This window comes from Gossypium raimondii, chromosome 13 (genome assembly GCF_025698545.1).
Source record: "Gossypium raimondii isolate GPD5lz chromosome 13, ASM2569854v1, whole genome shotgun sequence".
Lineage (NCBI taxonomy): Eukaryota > Viridiplantae > Streptophyta > Magnoliopsida > Malvales > Malvaceae > Gossypium > Gossypium raimondii.
Genome location: NC_068577.1, coordinates 57,797,780 through 57,810,827, shown reverse-complemented (window position 1 = coordinate 57,810,827; position 13,048 = coordinate 57,797,780). Strand labels below are relative to the sequence as shown.

At 32.7% G+C, this 13,048-nt stretch overlaps 2 protein-coding genes across 5 annotated transcripts; one reads left to right on the top strand and one right to left on the bottom strand.

The window, feature by feature from the left end:
• The first annotated feature begins 3,142 nt into the window (after positions 1-3,142).
• LOC105783695 (ferredoxin, root R-B2) lies at positions 3,143-5,532 on the top strand. Its single transcript, XM_012609286.2, has 2 exons — positions 3,143-3,391; positions 4,760-5,532. Exon 2 carries the CDS (start codon positions 4,792-4,794, stop codon positions 5,257-5,259), a length of 468 nt encoding a protein of 155 aa, XP_012464740.1. The 5' UTR covers positions 3,143-3,391; positions 4,760-4,791; the 3' UTR covers positions 5,260-5,532.
• On the bottom strand, positions 3,912-12,033 carry LOC105783507 (110 kDa U5 small nuclear ribonucleoprotein component CLO). Of its 4 annotated transcripts, XR_008192599.1 has the most exons (12): positions 11,830-11,968; positions 10,544-11,310; positions 10,131-10,199; positions 8,831-10,024; positions 8,617-8,715; positions 8,357-8,515; positions 8,177-8,262; positions 7,897-8,095; positions 7,276-7,386; positions 6,857-7,063; positions 6,530-6,728; positions 3,912-4,172 (listed from the first exon to the last, which is right to left on the bottom strand). XR_008192599.1 is itself a non-coding variant. In XM_012609008.2 (11 exons), the coding sequence occupies exons 2-11, from the start codon at positions 11,291-11,293 to the stop codon at positions 6,630-6,632; spliced, it is 2,973 nt and encodes a 990-aa protein (XP_012464462.1). In that variant the 5' UTR covers positions 11,294-11,310; positions 11,907-12,033; the 3' UTR covers positions 6,345-6,629. The 4 variants fall into 4 exon arrangements, 3 of the variants coding, with proteins under 3 accessions (XP_012464462.1, XP_052482080.1, XP_052482081.1); XM_012609008.2 differs by lacking the exon at positions 3,912-4,172 and having other exon boundaries at positions 6,345-6,728; positions 11,907-12,033; XM_052626120.1 differs by lacking the exon at positions 3,912-4,172 and having other exon boundaries at positions 6,345-6,728.
• Positions 12,034-13,048: the final 1,015 nt, after the last annotated feature.

Sequence of the window (13,048 nt, the reverse complement as noted above, 5' to 3'; positions counted from 1 at the left end):
TATGTTTTTAGGAAATAATTGCATCATAAACCCTTTTAATTATTATTTTAAGGTTTTTTTTTTTTTTTGCTTTTCTATAACATTTTCTTTTAAATTTAAACCGGTATCTCTTGACACAGTAACAGTATCACCTTAGCACCGCATTAAAAAATAGTTTTTTTTTCTTTTCATATGGTATTTATTCTGCATTTAGGGGTAATATTCGTATATTTTTGAGTTCCATCCAATATGTTGGCGGCACTACTTCAAAAAGATTTTTTTCTTTCAGTAAAGGTGTGTGAGAAATTTAGTGTGGCACACCTTATACTATTTTTGCATTTAATTTGTTTTTTTTTTTGATAAAAAATTTCTTCTTGGAACTGTGAATGTTAACATAGTTTTAAGCTTGAACCATTTTAATAGAATGATTCTTGTTCTTGATTTGTTTGAGTAGTTAGCAAATACATTAAGAATTAAGGAATTTTTGAGTTTGTATTATTAATGACTTTTGTGTTGTGAGATTGTAAGGCATTACATTTGTAATATCATGTGTCTATCGATTCTAAATTAAGGTTGGTGAAGACTAGTTTATGTGTTCGATATGGTTAGGTGGTTGAATTTTTTTTTGTAAGTTTATATATATATATATATATATATATAAAGAACTGTATCTTCGTATCTATAAACATGGATAGACTAGATAGTAGCTTTGATCTTCCTAAAATAATAAAATTTACCTTTAAACTTTTTAGGTTTTATGAAGTGATAAGTTAATATAAAGTCAAAATATATCATAAATCTGTACTTTCATAAATTGAAATTGAACTATTATACTTTTATTTTCAGGACGTAGTCATTTTATTTTTGGATTCTAAAGTTTATGTCCAATTATTAATATTGTTAAATTTATTGGTGATATTTTGAAATTAAAAAATTACTTATTAGATAGTTGTGTAACTAACAAAATAATGTTGTAATGAATTTAAATTTGACAAAATAATTTTAACAATGATAATAATTAGATATGAATTTTGAAATCTGAAAATTAGATGAACTAAATTCCTAAAGTTAGAAGTATTAAGGTTAAATTCTAATTTTAGGAAGAGTATAGGAATTATGGTTTTTTAATACACTACTTAAAACTACTCATAGTTCTTCTTCAACACTTAAATAGGAGATAAATGCGATTCAACGCACTTAAACTCATGTTTTCCTAACAAAAATTAGAAATTATGGATATAACTATTGAGAAAGTTTCTGAGTTTGATTATATGTCACAGCGTATTTCAATTTAAATTTTTTAGTAAAAAATCAAATTTTTAATACGAAAACTAAATAATCTTAGCCATTGAACTTTAAACCTACATTGCCATCACTAACCTCGAAATCAAACTTTGAACTCCAAAATCATTAAACCTTCAACTCCCTCCATCATCACATTTCATCAAGACACAACCGAAAATTGCAGCATCAATCATATTAATACTCCACATTATCCGTTCTTTCTTCCTTTCCCTCTTCAATTCTTTGATTTTCTTGAGCAACTCAACTATTTATTTGGGTATGGATGAAATGCGATGATAAAAAGAGTTTAGGATTCAATGATTTTGGGGTGTAAGGTTATCGAGCTTAAAGATAATAACGAGAGGTTTAGAGTTCAAATATTTTAGGATTTAAGAGTTGATTTTGAGGTTCAATTATTTTCGAATTTACTGTTTGATTTCGAAGATAGAAATGATAATAAGAGTTTATAATTAATTTTTGAATTACTTAGTTACATGCACAATTAGCAAAACAGTCAACAAAACTTCGGTCTTTTAGTTGTCTTTCCGTTTGGACTTTAATAGAACAATGATCAAAACAGAAATACCTACTAATAAAAGTACTATATTTAACAAGAGAAAATTAAAGTGACAAAAGCAAGAATAAAATAATTTTAGAGTAATTATCTGAATAATTTATCCAAATATAATATATATATATATTTAAATTTTATTTTAGTGCAATGAAATTGCATTTAAAATTTTTGAAGAAAACCATGGGCGTATCGTACGGCTGATTTGGAAGAATACTTCTTTATTTAATACTTAATTTTTTTAACTAAATGCTAGAATGTCAAATCTTTACAAACTCATCATAGCACATTGCCATTTGCCAAGTAGCGATCATAACGTGATATAATTTAATAATTAATCCACAATATTTATTTTTTAAATATAGTTTAAATAAATATAAAGTAATTTTTAAATTTCAAAACATTTGATCATGTGACGTAATTTTTCAATTAACATTTAATATTTAAATTAGTAGTTATAGACCTAATCGATATAATATTAATATTTTAAAGACTCAATTAAAATAATTTTAAAATTTAAAATTAATTTAAAATTAAAGTGATAATTTATAAAAATTTTATGCGATAAAATATCTTTTAAAAAGTTAAGAGTTATAATTATAATTAGAGTAAATTATAAGTTTTGATGCTTATGCATGTTTCAAAGCCATCAAACTTTAAAAATTTATTAACGGATCGTTAATTTTATTGATTTACTACGTTATAATCACTTGAATTATTATATATCATTAACACTATAATGATAATTTCACACAAAATAAAATTATCATTTAATTGCATTTGAAATTCACGTAGTCTACTAGACTTTAATTGAAAATATAAAGTCAAATTTAACATTATAATTTTTTAGCTAAATTTGGCATTAATCTTTTAAAAAATGTGATTTTTTTAAACTGTAATCTTGATTAAGACATAAAATTTTTAAATATAATAATTAGTATAGCAATGTGTAGCTAATTTTTAAAATTTGTATGAATATTTTTATAATTTTGGTTTTTTAATATTTTTACAATTATTCTATTAATGTGAATTATTATAATTAAAAAAATTAATATTTTAGTAAAAAATGTAATTTCTTTTAAACATATCAGTCTAAAAGAGAAAAAAATTTTGGGGTTGATCTAAAAGTCTAAATTGAAAGGGAAAGTGCATTAATTGCACTGCAATAATGCAAGCAGTGTGGAATCTTTGAACCTCGAAATGGAAGAAGTGGACGAAATTTTTCACATCTTTTAAATTCTCAAATCCCCCACCTACCACCACATTATTATATATTCATTGAAATCAGAGAATTTTAATATTATATATACTTGATTGTGATTGTGTTTGCCGTGTTGTGAATTTGTGGATGACAATTTGTAAATTATTTTATTGGATTCTTAAAATTTAATAATCAGATTTTGATACCGCTATTTTAAGGATATAAATAGGGAGGAAAAAAAGAATTGTGATCGTCGTCATCATCACTGTCACTGTGTCACTGTTTAGTGCTTATTTAGGGTTTAAAGGCTTTTAAAGCTTAGATCTCTTGTTTTCTCCGCTTCCCAAATTCCTTCTGTAAGCTCTCTCTCTTTTCCTCTAGCTCTAGTTTGGGTTTTTTTTTCTTGTTCATCATTTCTTTTTTAGCTTTGATTTTGCGTTACATTTATGTATAATTTTGTGGATTTTGTGTTTATGATCTGTTGTTTTCAGCTTTTGTTCCTTGTTTTGGCCTTTTTCGAAGTGACTTTTGGTTGAATTCTATGTTTTGCTTGTTTTTTTTGGTATGGTTGAGCTGTGATTTTTCAGGTTTCTTATTTGGAAACCAAGAGAAAATTAAACAAACAAAAAAAAGGAATAGCTTTAGCTTTTTGTTCTTTGGATTATGAACGATAAACTTGCCCCCCAAAGTTTAGATTTTTTTATTTATTTGGACCAATCGTGGAGTCATCATTGTTGGAAGAGTTTAACTTGAATACCATGTTGCAAGATGCCTTTGATTATATCAAGAAATAGTTAACTTGTTTGAGGCAATGCCTCATTTATGGCAATTTGATTTAGCTTTATAAATAAGATCATTTGTTGCATGTGGATGGTTTATATGTAAATGGCCTAACGTTTTAGCAATTTCACGATGGAAAAAATATGAAAGATGGTATTTGAACTTTTGCATTACAGCAACTTCATGGCCATTTGTTGATAGGAACAAGAGATGAGTTCAAATACACATTTTTTCTTGTAGTTTAGTCTTTTATGCATCTTGGGAACCTTCCACATGTGTATTTTGTCATGCATGTTGATTCTTTGTGCCTTTTCTGCCAAGTGTTAGAATTTGGTTCTTTGATATTTGCTTCTGGTCCTGCACAAAATGGGATAAATGAATTTGGCAATAAATAAGATCAATAAGCTTGTAAGAACATACCATGCATGCTTGTTTCTATGTTGTTTTTGGTATAATCAAGTTGTCTATGTCTGTTTTACGATCCATGGAGACTAATTCTTTTGGTAGCTGTCCCTCTTGATCAGGGGCGGAGGGGGGCAAAGAAAAATTGTTTATATAGTCCCTTTAGTTTTTAGAAAATCACAAGTTAGTATAATGGTAAAGTTGCATTTTGGCTCTCCCTAAAAAGGTCTATATAGTTTTGGCCCTCCTAAAACAATTTCCTGGCTTTACTCCTGCTCTTGATAATGCTATCTTCAGGATTCAATCTACTTAATGTCTAGCCCCACCCGTACCCCTCTTTCGAACACAAGGAAAAATATTAAGCTGAGTTCAGGAATTCTTTTTTTCTTAGCCTATATGGTTTAGGGTTGCTTGCTCGATTTGTCTGGTTTTAGTTGCCGCCTTTCATCTTTTGTCATTCGATTCCGAATTTACGTTTTTCGTTAAATGCTTGTATGGTGCAAACTGCAAAGCCCTTATATCATTTTCCATTCTTTATCTAGGAGTCAAACCACAACGAAGGAAGAAAACAAAGATGACAACCGTCAGGAGCCTCACTTCCCCATCTATTGTTAAAGCTGCAACCCCAAACCGATTTACAAGTCCCATCGCCAAGGCCCCAACATCTCTTGGATCTGTTAAAACCATCTCTAGATCTTTCGGCTTGAAATGTTCCTCAAATCACCGAACATCGATGGCAATGTACAAGATTAAGCTCGTAGGACCGAAGGGTGAAGTGAATGAGTTCGAAGTCCCCGATAACCAGTACATCTTAGAGGCAGCCGAGGCAGCAGGAGTAGAGCTGCCTTATTGTTGCAGAGCTGGAGCTTGCTCTATATGTACCGCGAAGGTCGTTTCGGGTACGGTACATCAACCAGAAGCCATCTACCTCGAGGACGATCAAATTAAGGATGGGTATATGTTGACTTGTGTTTCAAAGCCAACCTCAGATTGTGAGATTCACACTCACAAAGAACTTGATCTTTACTCTCCATCAAAATAAAAAGTTAAATATTGTTATTAGTATTTTGGGGTTCCAAAAAAACTGAAATTAGGGTCTGGGGAGTTGTCTGAAACTTCTTTTTTCGTCCGAGTTTAGGGTTTGGGAAGTTGAGGGTATTGTAGGGGCTCTCATGGGCAATAAGTTTGGCTAGTGTTTGTTTGTAATGTTCTGTTTATGAATGCCATTTTATCAGTAGTTTTAATGTTCCTCGTTGATTGACTGATTGGTTCGAAAAAGGACATTCAGTTAAATTGAGAATCGTTTGTTGAGTTAGATTTTTTTTTTTCATGAATTTTTTTAATTGATTTTTTAATTGATTTATTTAATTGAATTGAATAGGTCACACCAATATAGTTGCATTTGTAAGAAAAAGAAAGTGTATCAGTGAAAGGTTAAATGAGCCCAAGAATTTAGTGCAAAAAATTCATAAATAAAAGAAATAACATTGGGAGTGTAAAATGAGAGTTAGATTTTTTAAAATTTAATATTAAATTGGTACAATATAAATATTAAAATATTAATTTTAAAATTGTCACATAAAATAAAATAATTGAACGATAGAAATTTTTTTATTAATAATCGAATAATACTTAGTAATTTTTATAATTAAGCGTTTACTGATGTAAAACTTCAATTTCTTTGCCCCCAGAAAATAGGTACCATAATTTTTTTTTATTCAAACAAGATACAATAAATTCTAGTGTTTTGAAGGAACCACAATTTACATGAGACCAATGGTTTCGGTTTTGGATTAATTTTTGTATGGCTTTAAGGTTAAAATTATTTCAATCCAACGAGGTTTCTAACTTGACTTCTTGGTTTAAATTGGTACCTCAATTTAGTTTTTTTTAATCTAAATTAGTACTAGTTATTTGAACCACTTTGAACAAAAAACCCAAGTTCATATACCAAGTTGAACCTTGAGACCAAGTTTAAGTGCCTAATTAGACCAAAAAGCAACCCTTTAAGTAGTAATTTGAACCTTGAACCCAAGTTCAATACCAAAATGTATATTTACCCTTTTTTCTTCCACATTCTCTATGGTTAGGTTTGGTCTAGACTTTAGAGAATATATAACACGTTGATTAATTAAACAATTAATAATCATTTGAATGATTATTTTGATTTAACTTCAAATATATTAATAACTCAGCTCAGTCTCTTCACAACTTACAACAACACCTATGACATGAACAAAAATGGAACAAATACAATCCTAAACCAAATTCTTAACTCTATGGTCACTGGAAATTAACATCAACACTGTTACCTTGTCCAAGTTTGAGCCCAGTGAAAGCGGTGAGGAAGGATGGCAGTAAGTACGTTGAAGTCCTCGAAACATGACAAACTTGTATATACCGTGTTTTGGTTTATATCATCTGCTGATGAAGATCGGCAGCCTGCTGAGCTAGCTCCACCACCATAGCCTCGTCGAAGAACTTGTTGATGCTCACATCTTCACTCATTCCCTAAAAGTTGACAGAAAATCAACACATTAATTTTTTTTAAAGGATCTTTGTCCATTATACAGATGGAATGCCTGCATGGCTGTGTGTGTGCATATGTAGCGTGCATAGGTACAGAGAAGTAGCAATACCTTTCTACGCCTTGTCTTTACCATGAACTCCCGAGCAAGGTGCTGTATTGGTGCGGGTTCAAGAGGTCGCAAAACAATGCTCTTGTCCAAAGGGTCTCCAGGAACTATGGCCCAGTGGTCGAATACTGAGAGACAAAAGGCTTGACCTTGTGTGTGGTACCTCAGGTCTGTCTCAAATCCGAATGACTCTATCACAGGTAAAAATGCCTATATGGAAAAAGCAATAAGTTGAACTTGTAAGCATATAAATGGGATCAGTAGTAAGCTATTTGGCAACTTCATGAATGATAGAACTTGCCAGAAAATATCGCCTTACTAGTCAATGAAATTACAAAAGTAAAGCATTCATGTTTTGCCACTAACTTTGATCCCTTAGTAATGCAAATATTTCTAAAGGATTTCAAGCTTAGCTTCCAAACCTTCACAATATAGGCCGGGGTTCCTGGCTGTGGCACATCAGCTGTAACATGACCACGCCTACGAGACAACACCGTGTAGATAGCAGAGACACAGTCAATTGGTGTTTGTATCTGAACATAATGTCAAGAGAAACAAGTTTGTCAACTGAGGCAGTTGCATATGATTAAAAAGATGCCAGAATAATGAAACTTTCTTTAACTTTCCAGTTTCCCTTTATTGGGCCAAATTAAGCTTGCTTCCAGGTAGTATTGGAACCTCTGCATAGCCTTTATCTCATCCTAGCAGGGAGAGGATACCATTTGCTGAAGACCATAGCAACCAGAGCAAGATTTTACTTAAAATTTTAGAATTATTTTCAGTTTGTCATACGCCAAGGCAAATTAAATTATGGTTTTTATTCTTTTGTCATTATAAGAACCACTGCATCCAGTCTACCTTGTTTTGCAACATTATTACTGTTGGTCTCTCTTGCATGTTTAATGGGGACAAGCCCCTATGTAATCGCTGAAGAGAGGGATTGATCCCTAGTTCTGGAGGATAACCCCCCCCCTTTTTCCTCTTCCATTCTCTTAAAACAAACAAAAAAAAATTATGTGAGAGAAATGATTGAAGGAACATACCTCCACATAATATACAGGTTCCATAAGCCGTGGGGTCGCCATAAGGAAAGCTGAATAGGCCACACGTCGAGCTGTGGGGATGATCTGTCCAGATCCTCGATGCAATGGTTCAGATGCAATCCTTGCATCAACTATTTTGAACTTCACATTTCTAATAGGTTCATCACAGAGAGGTCCTTCTCGAGCACCCCACTGAAATCTGGCCAACAAAATATGAAATCCTTAATCACAGGCAGTAGATTAACTGCTTAGAAGACGAGTAAAGAAGATATAATCTTACCCTTGGACAATAGAATCCCTGACAGATCCCAACAATCCCTTGTCAACCTCAGTAGGGAGTGTATCATCTAATAAAATATTAGGTCCCTGCAAAACAATATTTGAATCAGCAGAGCTTCACCAGAGAAGCAAGGAGCCAGATATTATCAACAGGTATTTAAACAAAATTACACTTTGGTACCTGCTTATCAGGGCCAAATGCCCAGATGGAACGTGCAGCAAGCAAATCCCAGTCATATTTTGTCTTGAAGAAGTCACCAAGTTGCTTCCGACTCCAGTCAACACTTACAACACCATTCTCAATGTCCTCTGCAAGACCTCTCTCCAATGGCTCTGCAATCTTTAAAATCATAGAAAGGTATATGATACATCCTGAGAGCAAGTATACTTGTATTTATTCCTAAACGAGTCTAGGTTGGAAAAAATGATGGTTGTCTTTACCATGGTTATTTTATTCTTCTTGTTGGGTGTTTCAGCAAAGCATTTCATGGATGAAGACTCCACCACTGTTTCACAGAATGAAACAACAGGATCTGCCACCTATAATTATCGAAAACACACAAAAATGAAGTCGAGCAAAGCAAATATAAAAGAAAAATGATTTTCAGAAAGGAATAAAACTAGGACAGAACAAAGGGTATCAGAAACTAGATACCTTAACTTCCACCTCTGAATAAAGCTCCCTAAGGTCCTTCATAATTGAGTCCAAGTACAACTCTCCAGTACCTAATATAGTGTGCTCACCAGATTCCTCAACTTTAGTAATTGCTAGAGGATAGCTTTTGCTGATCTTCCGAAGCCCCTCCACCATTTTGGGCAACTCACTAGGATTTAAAGGCTCAGTAGCAGTTTTTACAACAGGAAGGGTATTAAACTGTAACGGCCGGAAAATGTATACATCTTCATCAAGATCCATATTACAGAGGGTGGCAGTTTTCATAATTGAAGCATCAACACCTTCAATAAGAACCCAAGAACCAGGAGGAGCACTGCTTATAGGTATTCTGTATCGAGCTTGGTAGATCCATAATTTGGTTACTTCTTTTAATGTCATGTCCTCCTCGTCATCTGGTGAATAGCCTTCTCCCAGTACTCTCAAAGACTGCCCAGTTTGAATTCTACCACTGTAAACCCTACCAAAAGCATCGAAAACACTACAATCGGACTTGGGATATAGTTTGGTCACATTGACCATAAGGGGACCAGATGGATCACATTCTACCATGGCCTTGTAAATCATAGAATGTTTAGGTCCTGTGTAAGTGTGATCAACCTTCTTAGCTGCAGCATCCTTTGGAGATGGTATGTGTTGAACCAGCAAATCAGTGAAGCCTGAGGCTGAACCAAAAACTGTGCTGCAAGCCAGCCTTAGCAAAGGCCTAACATTTAACTTGTAAGCAGCATTGCTAAGAGTGACACCCAACTCTGCGAGAGTAGACTCTACACTCTTCCTATGTTCACCAATCACCTGGCTATATATCTTATAAAGGGGTTCAAGCACAAATTCAACAAATGATCGTTCTCCTCCGCCAGCAGGGGGTTTCCTTTTAAAAGCCCTGGTATCAGGATGATAATAAATATCACCCCAAAGACGAGATGCAAACTTCTCAGCATCAAATGGAATTCCATGTAGTTTTACATATAATTTTGCAAATGACTGCAAAGTGAAGCACCATCCTGCACTTGCACTAGCAAAACAAACATTTCCAGCAGCAGGATCAATAACTGGAACATTACCAGCGGTTGTAGAGGCTGCAGATATATGGTTATTAATTACTTCCAGGGTATGCCTTAGTTTATGATAAGCATCCTTGGGGGGCAACTTAAGTTCTGTTATCAGCCGGTCAACCTACAAAAATGAATAACATATGAGCACAAGCAAGATGCGGAAGTATGGAACATCACTTTCATCAAAGGCTTACAATATACAATATAACTTGATGAAAAGTGTTTACCTTGTTTATAACAACTACAATAGGTATGCGTTCCTGTATTGCATGGCGTATAGCCCTCTCAGTATTTACCTGTTTACAACATGAAAGCATAAGCATCATTCTCAACAACCTTACATAGTTCATAAATTCTACAAAGAGCAGCAATCACTAAACTCAAATTCAAAGATCGGTAAAGCAGTGAATTTGGAGAAGATTTGACTAGCACAACTAAATTTAACTGCAACAGATATCAGAATACTCATTTTCTTAGGAGTTCATATTTTACTATTACACTTACCCGTAAAGTTTGATAAAACGTTTCTACTTCCAACTATAATTCAGGCTGCTCTCAAGCATAGGCATAACCAGAAGGCTAAAATAAAGGGGGCATTAATGTATAAGCTACTGTAATATGCATAAAAAGATAAGCTTACCATCACTCCTTCAGCTGCATCAACAATCAACACGGCACCGTCAGCAAGCCTAAGAGCAGCAGTCATTTCATCAGAAAAATTCACATGACCAGGAGTGTCCATGATATTACAGAGATAGGATTTCCCATTACTGTCCTCAAGAACAAGTGACATCGGGACTGCCTTAATAGATATCCTTCTTTCTTGCTCATCAATTCTTGTATCAGTGTATCTCATGTGCTTCTCACTATTTCGATCAAACGTGTTCATATGGTGGGTTTGCTCAACCAACATGTCCATAAACACCGTCTTCCCATGTTGCAAGTGTCCAACGAGGGCAACATTGCGGATCAAACCCGGGTTTGACATCAAACCAATAAGAAACTGGGTCGACACATAAGTCGAAGAATCCTTAACTCCGACCTCAAACTTGATATTCTTAACAGGCTTGATAATAGGTTGCTCAAGAGGCTGCTCATCTTCATCCATAACCAAGGTCTCAACATCCTCACCATAAACCTCTTCCGCAGTTGGGTAATACTTCTTGTCCTCAGCAAGAACAATCTGATTATCCATATCAACATCATTAGCAGCTGTAATCCATCCATTAGACACCCCATCTGGAGCCTCCCCATCAGATTGCTGTCCCTCCTCTTGGACATGCCTGTCAGGAAGGTCTTCATCTTCTTCTTCCTCACCTTCACTCCCTTGGTCTGACTCGATATCAGGTCCAATATAGTTACCAAATTCATCATACAAGTTATCATCCATTGCTTAAAATCCAAAGTCTGCACCCAAACATATCAATTAAATCATTTAACAATTTAAACCCAAAACCAATCTTTAGTCTACTAAGATTTGGATACAAATGGACCCAAAAGGAACTTATAGTCTAAGCTGTTCGCATGCTTCAACATCAAAATCTATTAACATATATGAAATGCACAGATTCTTAAGCTTATTGGCCAAATTCAATAACAGTGAAGTCCAACATTGAAGCCTATATTCAACATATCTACATAAAATGCTCATGTAATCCAAACCCAAAATTTTTATCCAGCTAAAGATCTCGTAAGCTCATAATTATGTTATTCCATTTTCTGAATTTAATTAACAAAGTCTCAGTTTTTTTTTTTTTTCTTATAAGGCAAGAAAGAAACGCAAAATCAATCTTTTTTCAGCAGAGACAAGTCGCGAATGACAAAAATGAAAGGGAAAAAATTGCACTAATTACAAAGAGTTAAGTGACAAAAAAAATTAAACAAATCAACGCAGGTGAAAAGAAAAATAGAGAGAGAAGAAGGTACATCGAAGCGCTGAAGAAACAAGAAGAAAGTAGTAGAAAGAAGTAGAAAACACATGCAAAAGCAAAGCAAGGGTTTACAGTGATATATTCTCGATACTTCAACTCAGTGAAGGCGAAAGGCGGGCGAGGGAGGGAACCACGATTTTGTGTAGTAATTGTAATGTAGTTTAATTGGATATGGGCTTCTTTTTCTTCACAATTTGGGTACTCTTAGTTCATTATGGATTTGGGTTTCAAAATTTATATTTATGGGTTATAACAATACGGGATAATGCAACAATTAAGTCCCTAAACTTGATAACTTTTCTTAACTTGATCCCTAAATTTGGTATTTTTTTTCTCAATTTTGATTCATGTGATGATGCGACACTTTGAGATTGAGCCCCAACATCATCTGAATTTTGTTAGGTAATGAAATAGCACAATATCAGAGTGCCGCGTTATCATATGGATCAAAATTAAAAACTTTTTTGTCAAATTCAATAACTATTATGGACCAAAAATAAGTTGAATGACTAAATTGAGAAAAAAATTCAAATTTAGGAGTTAACTGTTGCTTTATGTAAAAGTATTTATTTTCAATGCTTAGAGCTCTTGACTAGTCACTCATATATTTTAATTTTAAAAATTGTTTAATTTTAAAAAAATTAAATTTTTAAAGACATAAACACTCTTATAATAAAATAAAATAAGTTGGTGTTAAATTTTTTTATTTTTTCAATTGAATCGATTTCTAATTAAACCAAGTCTCATTATTTATGAATAAATATTATATGTTTATTTATAGATTCAAATATTAAATTTATTATTCGCAAAAATTTAAATATTGACTTTATTGTCCCTATCTTATATCCATTTATCTATTTAAAATTATTTTATTTTGTATCTTATTTGAATATGTATATTCAAATATTAAATCATTTTATTTATTACACGCATGTAATGAAAATGTTAGAAAGTAAGTTAAATTTTATTATTAATCTTTCCACTTTATGAAATTTTAAGATTTAGTTTGATTATTTTCAATCTTTATATTTTTCAAAATTTAAAATTTTAATCCTCATCAAATGATAATTATTAAATTTATTGAACTAAATTCTTTTATTTCTAAAATCTAATGCGACAAACATATTATCATGTATAATATCATGACAACATCGACTTGTCATTTTCACATATAATTGAATTAACCAATGAATTTAATTGTTTAGGTCGAGACT